The following is a 16,929-nucleotide window of genomic DNA, read 5'->3' as shown; positions in this document are numbered from 1 at the left end:
TACATTTGTTGTACTTCATAGAAGAGCATTCTTGTGTTTATATTATTAACATATCCTCATCCACCTCCAGGTTCCCTGTGGTTCTTTGGTCCCTAGATTATTCTCTACCTTTTTTTCAGTTGATATTTACATCAATTTGTAGATATCCCTTTCAGCCACAATCCCATTTATAAACGAACTATGTCAGTTATTACTCACCATAATGTGTCACTGTCAGTCCTATCCATGTCCACACTTTTAGAGTCAAGCTAATTGAAAATTCTCCGTGCATTAGGCATCAGTACCCCTTCTTGGGCCTCATCGTCTCTGCTAGTAACCTATAGTCTAGGCTATAACTCTTTGTGTTTATTCTTTGTATTTAGTTCATATTAGTGAACCATAGATTCATCCATGTTATCTTATGTGCCCCAGTTTCATTTCTTCTTATAGCAGCATTGTATTCCATTCTAGGTGTATGCCACATTTTTTGTTTATTCATTTATCAGTTAATGGGCACTTGGGTTGTTTCCATCTTTTAGCAATTGTGAATAACGCCACTGTGAACATCCGTGTGCAAATATGTGCTTGCGTCCCTGTTTTCAGTTCTTCTGGATATATTTCTAGTAAAGGGATTGTCAGATCATATGGCAGGTCTATATTTAGCTTCCTGAGAAGCACCAAACTGTTTTCCATAGAGGCTGCACCATTTTGCATTCCCACCAACAGTGAAGGAGTGTTCCTATCTCTTTCTTTTTTTTTTTTTAATTTCTCTCCCCTAGTAGTCTGCTCTCTATGTCCATTTGCTGTGTGTTCTTCTGTGACCGCTTCTGTCATTATCAACGGCACTGGGAATCTGTGTTTCTTTTTGTTGTGTCAGCTCTCTGTGTGTGTGGCACCATTCCTGGGCAGGCAGCACTTTCTTTCACGCTGGGTGGCTCTCCTTACGGGGTGCACTCCTTGTATGTGGGGCTCCCCTACGTGGGGGACACCCTGCGTGGCAGGGTACTCCCTGCACACATCAGTGCTGCGCATGGGCCAGCTCCACACGGGTCAAGGAGGCCTGGGGTTTGAACCGCAGACCTCCCATGTGGTAGGCGGATGCCCTATCCATTGGGCCAAGTTCACTTCCTGAGTGTCCTTATTTCTACACATCCTCTCCAGTACTTGTTGTTTTCTTTTTTTTATTTTTTTAAATAATGGCCATTGTATGTGCTGTGAGATGATATCTCATTATTATTTTGAGTTGCACTTCCCTGACGGCTACTGATGCTCACAATTTTTTCGTGTTCTTTTTAGCCATTTATATTTCCTCTTGGGAGAAATTTCTATTTAAGTCTTTTACCCATTTTTTTAACCAATCAATTTTATTGATACATATTAATAAAACATCCAAAGTGTACAATCAAAGGTATTCGATGTAATAACATAGTTGTGCATTTGTCACTCAAATAATTTTTAGAGCATTTTCATTATTCCAGTAATAATAATAATAATAATAAACAAAAACCAAACAACCAAATAAACAAAACTCATCATCTTTCAATCTTTGTATGCTTCCCCTGCCATATATTGCTGCTATTCTGTTTCCTTCCCTCTAGTATATTTGTATTTATATTTTATAAAAAAAGTCTTACATATGCAACATTATCCATATTCATATTTTACATGACGTTTCACTGTGCTTAACAGTACCATGTTACGTTTTTTAGCTTTCAGTTTAGTAATATAAATGTCCTTCGACTTTCCCTTTCAACCACTGCCATACCCATATAATAGCTCTGCAAGTCACAAGCAGCATGATGTGCTCTCACAATTTCCATTCATATTCAAAGATTTAGAAACAACCTTTTAACCAATACTGCACAGATTAACCCTTAGCTTTCCATTTTCTACCCTCTTTCTATTTTCTGGTGACCTATATTCTAATTATTAATTCTGTGAATTAATATATTTATATTTAGTGCATAGTAGTGCAGTCATACAGTATTTGTCCTCTTGTGTCTGGCTTGCTTCACTCAACATAATGACCTAGGTTCATCCATATGGTTATAAGCTTCATGACTTCCTTTCTTCTTACTGCTGCGTAATATTCCATTATGTGTTTACACCTTAATTTGTTTATCCATTCATCAGTTAATGGACACCTGGGCTATTTCCAACTTTCGGCTCTCAGTGAATAACGCTGCTATGAACATTGGTATGCATATGTCTGTTCATGTCGCTGCTCTCAGTTCTTCGGGGTATACACCTAGCAATGGTATTGCTGGGTCCCATGGCAAGTCAGCTTCCTTAGGAACTGCCCAACAGTCCTCCACAGTGGCTGTACCATTCTGTATTCCCACCTACAGTGAATAAGTGTTCCTTTCTCTCCACATTCTCTCCAACATTTACAGTTTTCTGACTTTTTAATAGTGGCCAGTCTAATAGGTATGAAATGATATCTCATTGTAGTTGTGACTTGCGTTTCCCTACTTGCTAGTGATGTTGAACATGTTTTCATGTGTTTCATTGCCATTTATATTTCTTCTTTGGATAATTTTCAAGTCTTTTGCCCATTTTTTAATTGGATAGTTTGTCTTTTTATTGTTGAGTTGTATGATCTCTTTATATATCATGGATATTAAATCCTTATCAGATATATAACTGCCAGATATTTTCTACCATTGAGTTGGCTGCCTTTTCACCCTTTTGACAACGTCCTTTGAGGTGCAAAAGTATTTAATTTTAAGGAGTTCCCATTTATCTTTGTTTTCTTTTGTTGCTTGTGCTTTGTGTATACCGTTTAAGAAACCGCTGTCTACCACAAAATCCTGAAGATATTTTCATACATTTTTTTTCTACGAGTATTATGGTTGTTTTTATATTGGTCCTTAATCCATTTTGAGTTCATTTTTGTTCGTATAAGGTGTGAGATAGGGGTCTTCTTTCTTTTGAATATGTTTTGCCTATTTTTAAGCTGAATTGCTTGCTCTTTTATTGTTGAATTGTACGATCTCTTTATATAGCATGGAAATCAAACCTTCAATCAGATAGTGGTTTCCAAATATTTTTTCCCATTGAGTGGGTTGCCTTTTACCGTCTTGACAAAGTCCTTTGAGGTGCAAAAGTGTTTACATTTGAGGAGGTTGCATTTATCCATTTTTTTCCTTTTATTGCTCGTGCTTTTGGTGTAAAATTTAAGAAACCCCTACCTACCACCAGGTCTTAAAAGATGCTTCCTTACATTTTCTTCTAGGAGTTTTATGATTCTTGCTTTTATATTTAGGTCTTTGATCCATTTTGACTTAATGTGAATTGTATTCATTCATTCACAAAAATATACTGAATGTTCAAAATGCACTGGAACCTCTCTGGGGCAAGGGGAAATTTTGCTGGACAAAAGATAGTTACAGATTAGTTGAATTATGGGTTCAAAAATGTTTTCTTGAATCCTCTAAGGCATCTAGGACCATCCTTTGGTTCATTGGCCTAATTATTACCATTTTCTGTTTCAGCAGAGGTGGTCCTGTCTGGGCCCTTTGGATAGCCTGTGGATTTTCCCTTGGTCAGTTGTAGTTGCAGAGGTTTGTGGGCCCTATTTTGCTTCCCTCATATAGATGATAGAGGAGGCAGCTCTCCACATTTTCTCCTCAGATGTACATTAGGGACAATGATCAATGCAACACAAAGAGCCTGTTTCAAAAAACAAATTAAGATTTTAATTTTCAGTCTATCCAGTAAAGTCATCACCTGGGTTCATTTTTTCTTTTATATTTTATTCTTTTATATTTTAAAAGAATTTACGGTAATTTACAGATGTAAAAATAAAGGGATAGTGAAAAACCACTTTAGAAATTTTAATAAGAATTTAAGCCTGGCACACCTCTTTATATCAAGTAAATTTTGATGCACAAGCATCATACATGATAAAAGAATATTGTTACATATTCTTTTTACAAAATGAGATGATCCAGCTTGTTGCACAGTGTTGTATGATAATGTCCTTATATTTGAATGAAACAGAGGAGAATGCCATATTTTCTTTTGGTCCTTAGAAATGAGTTGTTTATTCATCAGTTAAGTTACGTAATGTTCATCCAAAAACTAACAGTCTGAGGTTTCATATACACGAACAATTTCACTATCATTGTTAAAGAAATCTAGAGTGTTGTAGTCTGTCTCTTTGATGTGGCTAATAATTGTAAAATTACTTTGTCAATTTTCTTTTCTATTGTGGACAGAAAATGAAAACTATTGGAATCCTAAAGTTATGAAATGAATGCTGATAGCAGACTACAAAGATGGTGTCTTCCAGCTTTTTAAAAATACTTTTCTTGGAAGAAGGTGCAACAATTTGGGCAACACAATACAAAAACTGACGATTTATTTCACTATCGCAGCAAACTGTAGCTTGCTGGCTGCCTCTTTTTTCGATAAAGTTTTATTGGAACACAGCCATGCTCATTTGTTATGTACAGCTGCTCTTGTACTACTATAATAGAGGAATAGTGTTGGAGACCGTGTGACCCACAAGGTTAAAATATTTACTGTCTGGCCCTTTTAGAAAACATTGGCTAACTCCTGTTCTAGGTGATTTTCTTTTTATTTTACAAAATGATACTATTATTTTTTGTTTTAGTATTTTTTAATGTGCTTGGGAATAATCGATCAATCAGTGCGTAATGATGAAATAATACCCAGGATTATGAAATAGAAATAATACCTAGGTTTATCGATGTTTCAAGATAGAGGAAAAAAATGAAACTAAGATCCTATCTTAGAGTTAGTAAAAGGTCAAATGAAGCAAATGGTAATTACAAAATTGAATGACTTTTTCCCCATTAATGAGGAAAATAAGTAAATTTTCTTTTTTCCAAGAAGGAATACAAAGATCTCTAAAAAGGATTGATCGTGAAGTATCAGTTTTTGTAAATATACCAAAATTGGATCCAGTAGACTCTGGTGATCTACCTAAGGTTAATTCTTTTTTTTTTTTTTCAATTAAAAAATTTTTTTCCAAACACCTGTATTTTTTTTTCTTAGTTAGAAAAATGATTGAAGTATATCATTCATACTTGAACATACATAAACAAGTGAATAGTAAAAGTTGTGAATTTACAAAACAAACATGCATGACATCATATTGTTACTGGATTTTGTCTAGGTTCTTGACTATGCTGTAGAAATGAATTTCAAGAGCATGTCGGATGAGTTAGGTCAGTTAATTTATTCAGGCAGGGAGAGATGAGAAATGGGAGAAAATAACAGACCATGGGTCCCAGGTGGAGAGGAAGGGGCTGAAAAGTGGTATCAGGCTGATTTACAGACTACAGTTCCCCATTATAGATTATAAGTGCCTAGGTTTTACTTGAGTGGCTACATGGCAGAGGAAAAATGGCAAGAGCCGGGTGCAGAGGTCAGGAACAGGGGTCCAGAAGTGAGAGTGCAAATTCAGGCCACGAGAGAGCAAGGTCAGGCCTCGCGCCTGCTTTTTGAACATTAATTATTCCACCCCTTTGCTAATGGCAGGGGAGGAGTCCCAGCTGCTTGCAGTTTTGATTAATCATCCCCCTACCATCAGTTCCCTGGGAGGGCCCGATGATAAAATCCTTGGTAAATATCTGGGGCTTCTCCTGGCTTCCAGAGAAAATCTTTCGAACGGCAGAATCTTGTGGGCAGGGGTCCTCCAGCAGCCATCTTGGAGGTTGCTGATGTCCACATGGACTCTCTGCCAGGTTCCAGATCCATCTTTTGATTCCCTATCTTACTAGCTGGCTTCAATGTAGTGCTCTGATAAATCACACTACCAACAACACCTTGCATTGTTGTGAACCATTTGTTACTAATTATAACAAATACGTAAATGTAATAAAGGGTATCACTCCTTTATATTTTACCTTTAGTTCAATATTTCTTTATAAGTTAATTTTTAAAATGATATAATTCTTTTTTTTCTAAGATTCTTAATTTTAATTTTTTCAATTTATTTCTCTCCCCTTCCCGCCCCCCCCCCCCCCCACAAGTTGTCTGCTTTCTGTGTCCATCTGCTGTGTTCTCCTCCGTGTCTGTCTGGACCCCTGTCAGTAGCACAGGGAGTCTGTGTCTTGTTCTGTTTTGCATCATCTTGCTGTGTCAGCTCTCTGTGTGTGCGGCACCACTCCTGGGCAGGCTGCACTCTTTTTTCACACGGGGCGTCTCTCCTTGAGGGGCACATTCCTTGCCCGTGGGGCTCCCTTACGCGGGAGACACCCCTACGCGGGGGACACCCCTGTGTGGCAGGGCACTCCCTGCACGCATCACCACTGCGCGTGGGCCAGCTCACCACATGGGTCAGGAGGCCCTGGGTTTGAACCCTGGACCTCCCATGTGGTAGGTGCATGCTCCATCCATTGAGCCAAATCCGCTTCCCTAATTATATGTCTTAAAAGTTCATTCGTTGTTACCTCATTTCTTTGAAGAGTTATGGTTTTTCAACATTTATCCAAACTGTCATCGCTATTATTTTTTTCACAAGGAGACATTAAAAAATAAAATATCTAGTTGAAATTGTGATTCTCCTTTTAACTCACTTTAATGACTCATTCCATATTATTTCCCCCACCCCTCATTGAATCATGTGGCAATGGCTAAAATGATTTTGGTTAAAAATTTCTGTTACGAATAGTTGGTAACGTGGTATACATTTGTTTGTTTGTTTGTTTTTTAAAAGATAGATATTTCGGCTTTTTCTTTTGTCCACAAGTGTGAAGAACCTTTTTTAGCGTGTGAATGTTTGTGTTGTTTTGTTGTTTAATAATGCCACTGAATATGTCACTGAAGTTGAAAATTTACCACTCTATAAAGTTCGGCAATCTAAGGAGTAAGTTGGAAATATTGCATACATGTCATTGCTGTTGTGATCTCCTTAATTATGTTTATTTTACCATTTAACCTTTATTAATCATTATAACCAAGGCTATTTTATTCCAGCAAGTTCCATGGGAGATTTTAGTTTATACTGAGATACATAATAGCTGATTTTGAAATTTGAATAGAAGACAATGAAAATTCTGATTTTTACAGTTAGTTTAAAGCTAAATATTAAATTAGGCGAATTTTTTCTTTAGTCCCAAGAATTAAAACTCAAGTGAATTATAATTTTTTAGAGGAGATTATTAAATTAGTATGTATTATTGTTAGTAGAAAGTCAGTAGAACCATTAAAATTAACTATATTATGCTTTTAAAAAATGTGTTTATATAAAGGAATAGTCATAAATCTTATGTCTTTATTTTTTTTAAGGCAAGAGGAGCAGACGTTCCAGAGATTCCTGGAGACCTTACTCTTAAGTCATGTGGCAGTACAGCCAGTATGAAGGTTAAACATGTTAAAAAGTACGTATTAATTTTGCAGTGGGTTTTAAATAAATTCCTATAAATGAAATTCAGTTAATTATTTCTCTTATAGGTTTTATTTAGATTCCTTCCTGCATAGACTTTTATTCTCCATACATTTAATTAAACTGTTAAGTTTCATGTTGCCTGATTTAGTGGAATAGGTCTGAAGACTGTCTTTTGTCTAAAAATACTCTTGATTTTTATTCTTGAAGCAACTGACTCCTTGTCTATTAGGTTGCCTTTGTTCCACAAACGATCAAGTATGTCCTTCTTGGTTCTTTTATTGCTTGCTCTCATTCACTTAGAAAAATCAATTCTTAATGGTTTGAGTTATGAGATTGCTTTATATAAGTTTTGCCTTTGAGAAGCCTGAAATAAATATCAGCAGTTGACTGCTAAGTGAAATATCAGAAAAGCCTTCTCTTCCCCTGGTAGAGTGTTAGATAGCTTTAATTCACATCTAAGTAGAGAAAAGAAAAGGATAAAAATGTTTATTCTGCACCCAGATCCACTAATCCAGGACTGATGGGCTGTGACAACATTCACAGGTAAAATCTGTTTTTGTATTTTGTAGTGGTAATGCTGCTTCTGATAGAAGCTGGCTGTTCACAGTTAGTTTCTGTAACATTCCCTGAAAGTACAGCTTTTCTATGGACGTTGACTTGGGGCAAGATTAGGAGAATATAGTGATTTTTGTTTGTTTGTTTGTTTTAGCTTTGCCCTGTGCACTACATGTAATTTTCATTTGCTTCAGTGTATCTCTGAAAGGGTTTTCTTGGATTTGTGTGCTCGGGCGCATGCGCTTGTTGAATATTTTTGCTTATGTGCACTCTTGAAATCCACCACGTTGTCCCTTTGGACCTAGTAATTGTGACTTTTCAGTACCTTGTTTCTTACTGATTTATTTTCATGTCTTCAGGTTACCCTTCACCAAGGGCCACTTTCCGAAGATGGCTGAATGTGCACATTTCCATTATGAGAATGTTGAATTTGGCAGCATACAGGTATATTTGATGTACATCCTATATCCAAAATTAAGAAACATCCAGCAGGTGACACTTGGAAGTAGTTTTCCTCTATTGATCTCTTTGGATAACATGAAAACTTTGATTCTCATCTGTTGACTAATACTTGATCTCTGTTTCCATTTCAAGAGGAAATAGTATAATAGAATCAGTACAAATCTCAGAATTTCTGTCATATCCCTAGACAGTGTTTGCCACTGCACAGTTCACTGCATGAACTATTCTAGCTGTTACCTGGCTTTTGTGTTTGGTGCTAGTAGCGAGCTGGGGGTCGGTAGGGGGACAGGGGCTAAAAGAAATTGTTAAAAATTTTTTTTCTTATTTTGAAGTATATCATGTATGTGTGTATACATATATGTATGCATGTGTGTATGTATATTTTAAAGTCCAGATTAAATAAAGGGATTTCCTGTGAGCCTTTCCCCTGTCACATTTGCCTTCCCTTTCCCAGAGGTTGCTCCTATTGTGACTTATGTCATAGTCATTGCCTGGCTTTTCATAATTTTACTGTCTGTATGTACCCCTAATAATACAGTTTTTAACTTTTCCCGTTTTTTAACTTTATATAATTGGAATCATTCTAATTCATTCAGCAAGTATTTACTGAGCACCTACTATGTGTGAAGCAGTGCTTTGGGTGCTTCAGCTATATCTGTGAATAAAGCTACTATGAAAGATCTGCTCATAAAAAGTTCAGAGTAGAATATGGCTGAGAAGACAGACAGTAAACAGCAAGCCTAATAGTTACCAAGTACATAGCATGTTTGAAGGTGTTTAGAGCTATGGAAAAAGTGGAACAGGATTAGGGGTATCAGAGTGATGGGATAGGTTGAAATATCAAACCTGGGTGGGCCTCATTATTGGATGCATTCTTTCATGACTTGCTTCATTCATTTAACAGTGTGAAACTCAGTCCTGTAGATGGATGCTGCTATAGTTTGTGCAGTTTCACAGCAGTGTCACTGATGCATATAGTACATGGCAAGCATATGCCATAGTAATTTATCCATTTTTCTTTTGTTGGAAATTTGGGTTGTTTATAGTATTTGGCTGTTTTAAACATTATGAACATTTTTGTATACAAATCCTGGGACACACATGAAGAATTTCTTTGTGGTGAATACCTGAGAATGGAATCTATGGATTATAGTACACCCATATATTCAACTTTCCTAAGTAAAGCTGAACTATTTTTATTTTAAAGTGGTTTACAAACGTATACTCCCATGAGCAGTAAATTGGCCACATCCTTGCCAATTCTTGGTTTTCTGATACTTTTTAAATTATTAACAGTCTGATGGGCATGTAATTCTCTATCATGTACCTTAATTTGTATTGTCCTTATTTCTAATGCATTTGAGCAACTTTTCAAATGTTTATTGAGCTTCCTATTGTTTTAAACACTCTGGATCAAGTCTTGATTGTTCATTTAGTATCACTAATACACTTGTGTTTTTTCTTATTGATTCATGGGGATTCTTTATATATTCTGGCTGTTAGTACTTTGATGATGCATCTGGCCCTTTATTTTTTGGTAAGAAAGTTGAAAATGCCTTCTCCCACATTGCGGTATATCTATTCAGCCTTTCTTTATGTGGCTTTCAATGTACAGACATTTTATATATGCTTTATGTATTTTATGTTTATTTTATTCTTTATTTGGTGTATTTTGTGTAGCTGTATATGTTTACAGACTTCATGGATTGTAGTTTTTCTGTCATATTTAAGATATTCTTTCCTGTTACGAGGTTATGAAGATACTCTCCTCTATTTTCTTCTAAGAGTGTCATAATATTGCCTTTCCTATTCAGGTCACCTGGAATTGACACTTGTGTACGTGTGAAAAAAAGTGATAGGAACATTTGTAAGCACTGCCGTGTCCTGGCCCTGGCCAGTCAGAACAGATGCCAGCCATCGTGCTGGAGCCAGGCGCAGCTGCCCTACCTGAGGCCTTCCTTCCTGGGTCCCAGCACACCTGGCTGCTAAGATGTTCGTGGAAAATTAACCCTGTATCCCTTACTTAGTTTCAATATACGATTGGAAATATGTTCTGAGGAGAAAACAAACGGGGAACATAGTGATGAAGTATGTCTGAGGTAGGTTGTCAGCCTTATGTTGGGCAGCTCTGCTATGCCCCATCCTTTATTCATACTTGTTGGCTGCCTGAATTGTCCAAATTCTGGGACATGCTGCAGCTACAACATTTTGTTTCTTACTGTAATCTTAGGAATTTCTCATAGTCCTACAAATTCCTTGTCTTTATATTTAGAGCTCTTTCCCCTCCTCCTCATCCTGAAAATCTCTGAATGCAATAGGCCATTGTATCCTGTATTAACCGATGTCACTGTCTGCTGAGTTTTAAAAATCCAGACCAAAAATCTTTAACATTAGGGCTTTCAACTAAAAAATAATTATTTTTAATCCTGTCTGTTAGAAATTCTGATTATCACGTTTATTTAGACTGAAAGACACAGAATTACTTATCAAACAATTCAGATATTAGGAGCTTGGGTCGGTAATGTTACCATCTCTCCTCTGAATTCCAGCCTTGCACCTCCAGCTCACTTCCTGCACCTTCACTGGCATGTCTAAGGCCGTATCAGACTCAACATTCCTAGAACAGTCTTCTCTCAGACCTACTTGTGTCGCCGTCTTCACCATCTTGGTCAACGTCGGTTCCAGCCTTTGAGTTCGTGAGGCCAGCTAGTAATCTTGGAGTCATCTTGGGTTTCTTTCTTCCTGTCATTCCTCCCATCCGGTCCATCAGCATATTTCTTGGCACTACCTTTAAAATAAATGGTTTTCTCTGCTCTCTCCTTCCTCTCAGGCACTGTCACCTTGAGGGGATTACTAAATAGTCGACGCAGCAGCAAGCATCAGTCTTTTCTAATGTAAGTCAGATCATGTCACTCTTTCAGAATCCTCCAAGTACTCACCTTACTCCAGTAAAAGCCAGATTCCTTAAAATATCCGACAAGAATTTGCAGCTTCTATCCTTAACCCCTCTGACCTCATCTCGTTTCTCCTCTCCTAGCTCATAGTGTGCCAGCAGAGTAGCCTCTGCTCTTCCTCCTTTACACAGGCCCTCCTCAGGACCTTTGTTTCCTCTGCTCGGAAACTGTCCCCCCTGCTCTCTCAGGTATCCACATAAATTGCTGCCTCTCCTAAACATTATAGTTTCAACCACATGCTGATATTCTACTACAGAACTATTGTGACTCTGGCAGTGGAAGGACTTGTATCATTGATGTGGAGACAGTGGCCACGGGAGTTGCTGAGGGCAGGGAGGGGGAAGAAGCGATGTGATGTTGGGGCATTTTCGGGACTTGGAGTTGTCCTAATTGATATTGCAGAGACAGATGCTGGACGTTATATATCCTGCCATAACCCACTGAATGGACTGCAGGAGAGTGTAAACTACAATGTAAACTATAATCCATGCTATGCAGCAGTGTTCCAAGGTGTGTTCACCAAATGCAATGAATGTGCCACAATGATGAAAGAGGTTGTTGATGGGGGAGGGGTGCAGTGTGGGGTATATAGGAAACCTCTTATATTTTTTAATGTAACATTTTTTGTGATCTCTGTGTCTTTAAAAAAAAAGACAATTTAAAAATTAAAAAAAAATTACTGCCTCTCCTACTTTCAATACTTGCTCAAATATTAGCCTCTCAGAGAGCACATTTTCCTTACATAAGATTGCAACAACCTGTCTCCAGCATTCCTCATCTCCCTTCCTGCTTTAGTTTTCTACGTAGCATTTACTGCCATCCAACATGCTAAATGTTTTTCCCTCCGCATCTAGTATAGTGCCTGACACATAAAAGTCACTCAGTAAATAAGTTTTGAATGAATAGATAAATGAAAGTTACTGTTTATGTTTGGAGAAGATATAAAATTTGCTTTAAAAACAGTTTACTTATTTTGCTTTTATTCGTCATTTAAACTTTGCTCTTATTGTAATAATATATATTCACTACATGTGTATGTGTGTACCTAAAACAAATGTATAGATACATAAAATCATATGGAATGCATGATGAAAAGTGCTAATGCAAGTTAAAATTTGCTTATGTTCTCTACCTTTTGTTGACTATTATGTATTCATCTAGGACTTTTCTACATATTATAAAATATGTAGTATTATCTATAGATAGAGCTCTAGCGATATCCATATTCTTTTAAAGTATAGATGGAGTTTTACTATCCATATTACCTTGAAACTTGCTTTGGTAACTTGAAAGTATTCTTCGGACATATTTTGTCAGTTCAGTAATTTGAATTTGCCTCATTCTTTTTCATAAATATTAATACATAGTATTTCTGAACCATAATTTATTTAATCATTTCCCTTTTGATGAATATTCCGGGTTTTATTGATGTGAGTATATTTATTGAATAAATATTCATGAAAAAATTCAGTGAATTCAAGAGGATTTGCTGGGACAGAGGATATACGTTTTATTTTATTTTTTTAAAGATTTATTTTATTTTTTCTCCCCCCCCCCATTGTCTGTTCTCTTGTGTCCATTCGCTGTGTGTTCTTCTGTGTCCTCTTGCATTCTTGGTGGCACCAGTTTACTGTCTCTTTTTGTTGTGTCATCTTGCTATGTCAGCTCTCAGTGTGTGGTTCCACTCCTGGGCGGACTGCGCTTTTTTAGCACGTGGCGGCTCCCCTTGCAGGGTGCATTCCTTGTGCATGGGGTGTCCCTATGCGGGAGACACTCCTGTGTGGCACGGCACTCCTTGCACATGGCAGCACTGTGCGTGGACCAGCTCACTACATGGGTCAGGAGGCCCTGGGTTTGAACCCTGGACCTCCCATATGGTAGGCGGATGCTCTATCAGTTGAGCCTCATCCGCTTCCCAGGATATGCATTTTAAAGTGTACAATTCCATGACTTTTAGTACATTCAAAATATTGTACAGTTATCACCACTGTCTAATTCCAGAACATTTTCATTACCCCCAAAGAAACCCCATACACATTACGCAGGCCCTCCCCCACCTACCTGCCTTCGGTCCCTGGCAACCACCAATCTGCTTTCTGTTTCTGTGGATTTGTCTGTTTATTTAAGTGGAATCATACACTATGTAGCCTTTTGTGTCTGGCATCTTTTACTTAGCATGTTTTCAAGGTTCATCCATGTTGTAGCATGTGGCCATACTTCTTTTATGGCTTTATACTCCTTTTATGGCTTTATATCCATTAGTATCCATTCATTGTTTCTTTTTTTTTTTTTAAAGATTTTATTTATTTCTCTCCCCCCCGCCCCAGTTGTTCTCTGTGTCTATTTGCTGCGTCATCTTTTTTGTGCGCTTCTGTTGTTGTCAGCGGCATGGGAATCTGTGTTTCTTTTTCTTGCGTCACCTTGTGTCAGCTCTCGGTGTGAGCGGTGCCATTCCTGGGCAGGCTGCACTTTCTTTCACGCTGGGTGGCTCTCCTTACGGGCGCACTCCTTGCGTGTGGGGCTCCCCTACATGGGGGACACCCCTGCATGGCAGGGCACTCCTTGCGCGCATCAGCACTGTGCATGGGCCAGCTCCACACGGGTCAAGGAGGCCCGGGGTTTGAACCGCGGACCTCCCTTGTGGTAGACGGATGCCCTAACCACGGGGCCAAGTCTGCTTCCCTATTCATTGTTGATAGACTCTTGGATTGCATCTGTTTTTGGCTATCATGAATAAAGCTGTTATGAACATTTGTGTACAAGATTTTGTTTGAATGTATGTTTTCCGTTTCCTTGGGTATATATGTGGGAATGAAATTGCTGGGTCATATAATACCTGTATCGGTTAACTTTTTGAGGAACTGCAAAACTGTTTTCATGAGCATCTTCACCATTTTATGTTCTCACCAGCACAGTGTAAGGGTTCTAATTTCTTCACATTCTTCCCAGCATTTGTTATTGCCTATCTTTGTAAATGTAGCCACCCTATTGGTGTGAATTGCTTTCTCTGTGGTTTTGATTTGCATATCCCTGGAGCCTAAAGGTATTGAGCATCTTTCCTTGTGATCGTTGGCCATTGGTCTGTCTTCTTTGGGGAAATGGTTCAAATCCTTTGTCTTTCCAAAAAAAAGGATTTATTTATTTATTTAACCCCTCCCCCCCTCCCGCCTACAGCCTGTTTTGCTGTCTGCTCCCTGTGTTCCTTTGCTGCATGTTTTTTCCTGGGTCTGCTTGTTTCCCTTTCTTGCATCATCTTGTTGTGTCAGCTCCCTGTGGCACAGGTGCAGGCCCTCAGCTCTCTGCGTTGCGCTGGTCGGCTTGCCTTCACGAGGAGGCCCTGGGACACAAACCCAGGGCTTCCCATATGTAGATGGGAGCCCAACTGATTGAGCCACAGCCGCTTCCCTACTTTATTTTTAAACTGGGTTATTTGCTTTTCTTTTGTTGAGTTGTAAGACTTCTTTATATGTTATGATATATGATTTGCAAATATTTTCTTGCCTTTCTATGGGTTTCCACTCTCCACTTTCTTGATAGTGTTCTTTAATGTAAAACAGTTTTGGAATTTTAAGTCCAGTTTACTTTTTTTTCTTTCGTTGCTTTAGCTTTGGGTGTCATATCTAAGAAGCCGTTGTCTAATCCAGGGTCACAAAGATCTCTACTTGTGTTTCTGTCTAACAGTAGCTTTACTTCTTACATATATGTCCTTAATCTATTTTGAGTTAATTTTTATATATGTTATGAGGTAGGGTTCTAAATTCTTTGTTTTGCATGTAAATATCCAGTTGTCCCAGCACCATTTGTTAAAGAGATGATCTTTGCAACATTGAATACTCTTGGCATCCTTGTTGAAAATTAGTTGACCGTGGACTCTTCAGTTCTATGATATACATATATCTGTCTGTCTTTATGCCACTACCACACTGTCTTAATTACTATTACTTTGTGATGAGCTTTGAATTTGGGAATTGTGAGTCCTCCAACTTTATTATCCTTTTTCAAGGAGAACTCTTCTGGGTTTCTTGTATTTCCATATGAATTTTACGGTCGGTTTATACATTTTAAAAAATGAAGTTGAAATTTTAGTAGGAATTGCATTGAATCTCTAAATCAATTTGAGAAATATTGCCATCTTAACATTAAGTCATTCATTTTTAACTTGCTCTTGAATTTTTTCTTTTCTCTTTTTCAGTTTTCAGTGTACAGTTCTTGTACTTCTTTGATAAAATTTATCCCTGGATATTTCTAAGCAATTATAAACTCCCTGGGGCCATGTCTCGTGTTTTACTTCTCCAGAACTTAGAACAGAGCCTTTTATTAGTAGGTGCTCGATAATATTATCTAATGGAAGTTACGTTATGATGTTTCTAGTTAGATATGTTGGGGAGTCATCCAGTGAATAAACACTTACTGCGTATCTGCTACATTCTGGGCAGCATACTCCATGTTGGAAACAAACAAAAAAATAAGACAACATTTTTTTCTTCCCTTGAGGTGCTCGTACTTACATGGGGGACACTAACCTATGAGAGGATAATTGTAATATAAAATAATGCAAGTTTAAATCAAGATGTATTAGCTTGAATTTAATTTCTTTAATTCATTCATTCATTTGTATATGCATAAATATGTTTGACTAATATGGGGAAATTTAACTTGCTTTTAAGAATCAGGAAGAACTTAATAGAGGAAGCAATTCAATTGACATTTTAAAGGGGAATTGGACCTTCTGAGTGGAGAAGAGGGACATCATGGACAAAGGCCGTCATTATTTATAGTGAAAGGTTAGAAATAATCTGAATGTTCAAAAGTAGGTATGGGTTATATAAATAATTATTTTTAAGGTCCTGGATTAATTTGTGTAAATGGAAAGTACCTGTTCTTTGAAGATTTAGTAGAATTTTCCTCATAAAACTTTTAGGTCTACTTCCTTTTTAGGGGTAATCTTTAATTACCACTTTAACTTATGGTTTGATTATTGGTCTGTTCACATTCTTTTATGTCTGCTTAGGTCATTTTTTATCATTTACATTATCTTAGAAAATTGTCCATCTAATGTAGGTTTTCAAATTTATGAGTGTAAGGTGTACACAAGATATTTTAAAATTTGGTCTTTTCAGGGTACCAGCTTGGGATTTTGTCTATCAACCTAAATTGGGTTTTTTTCCCTTCTTTGTTCTGGTTTTCATACTGTTAATTCCTAAGCATGGATTTATTTTGTTACTGATTTTGTTTCTTGAACTGAAAGTTCTTTTTTCTTTTTTCTTTTCTGTTTTTCTTGAAAAAAAATTGGGGATAGCAAACATGTGTGTACTTACTCGAACTTGCCTGTCAAAAACAGGCAATGTCTTTATTTTATTTATCACCCCCCCCCATTGTCTGCTCTCTTTGTCCATTCGCTGTATGTTCTTCTGTGTCCTCTTGCATTCTCAGCAGCACCGGGAATCTGTGTCTCTTTTTGTTGTGTCATCTTGCTGAGTCAGCTCTCTGTGTGTGCTGCGCCACTCCCAGGAAGGCTGTGCTTTTTTCACGTGGGGAAGCTCAATGTGTGGCACACTCCTTGCACATGGGGCTCCCCTACACGGGGAACACCCCTGCATGGCACGGCTCTCCTTGAGC

General features: G+C 37.6%; 1 protein-coding gene across 3 annotated transcripts in view; it reads left to right on the top strand.

Moving 5' to 3' along the window:
* The window catches only part of ARHGAP32 (Rho GTPase activating protein 32), a 326,449-nt gene that overhangs the window by 181,825 nt on the left and 127,695 nt on the right, over window positions 1–16,929 (top strand). For 2 of the 3 annotated variants that reach the window (XM_058289085.2, XM_058289083.2), the window contains exons 3-5: window positions 7,240–7,331; window positions 7,841–7,882; window positions 8,254–8,338. In XM_058289085.2, coding sequence (XP_058145068.1) covers window positions 7,240–7,331; window positions 7,841–7,882; window positions 8,254–8,338 — 219 coding nt within the window. The remainder of the gene's footprint in view (window positions 1–7,239; window positions 7,332–7,840; window positions 7,883–8,253; window positions 8,339–16,929) is intronic. The other variant, XM_058289084.2, reaches the window with a different exon arrangement.

Source organism: Dasypus novemcinctus, chromosome 27, assembly GCF_030445035.2.
Source record: "Dasypus novemcinctus isolate mDasNov1 chromosome 27, mDasNov1.1.hap2, whole genome shotgun sequence".
In the NCBI taxonomy this organism is placed as follows: domain Eukaryota; kingdom Metazoa; phylum Chordata; class Mammalia; order Cingulata; family Dasypodidae; genus Dasypus; species Dasypus novemcinctus.
The sequence above is the reverse complement of the archived record's forward strand: the minus strand, read 5'-3'. Positions and strand labels throughout refer to the sequence as shown.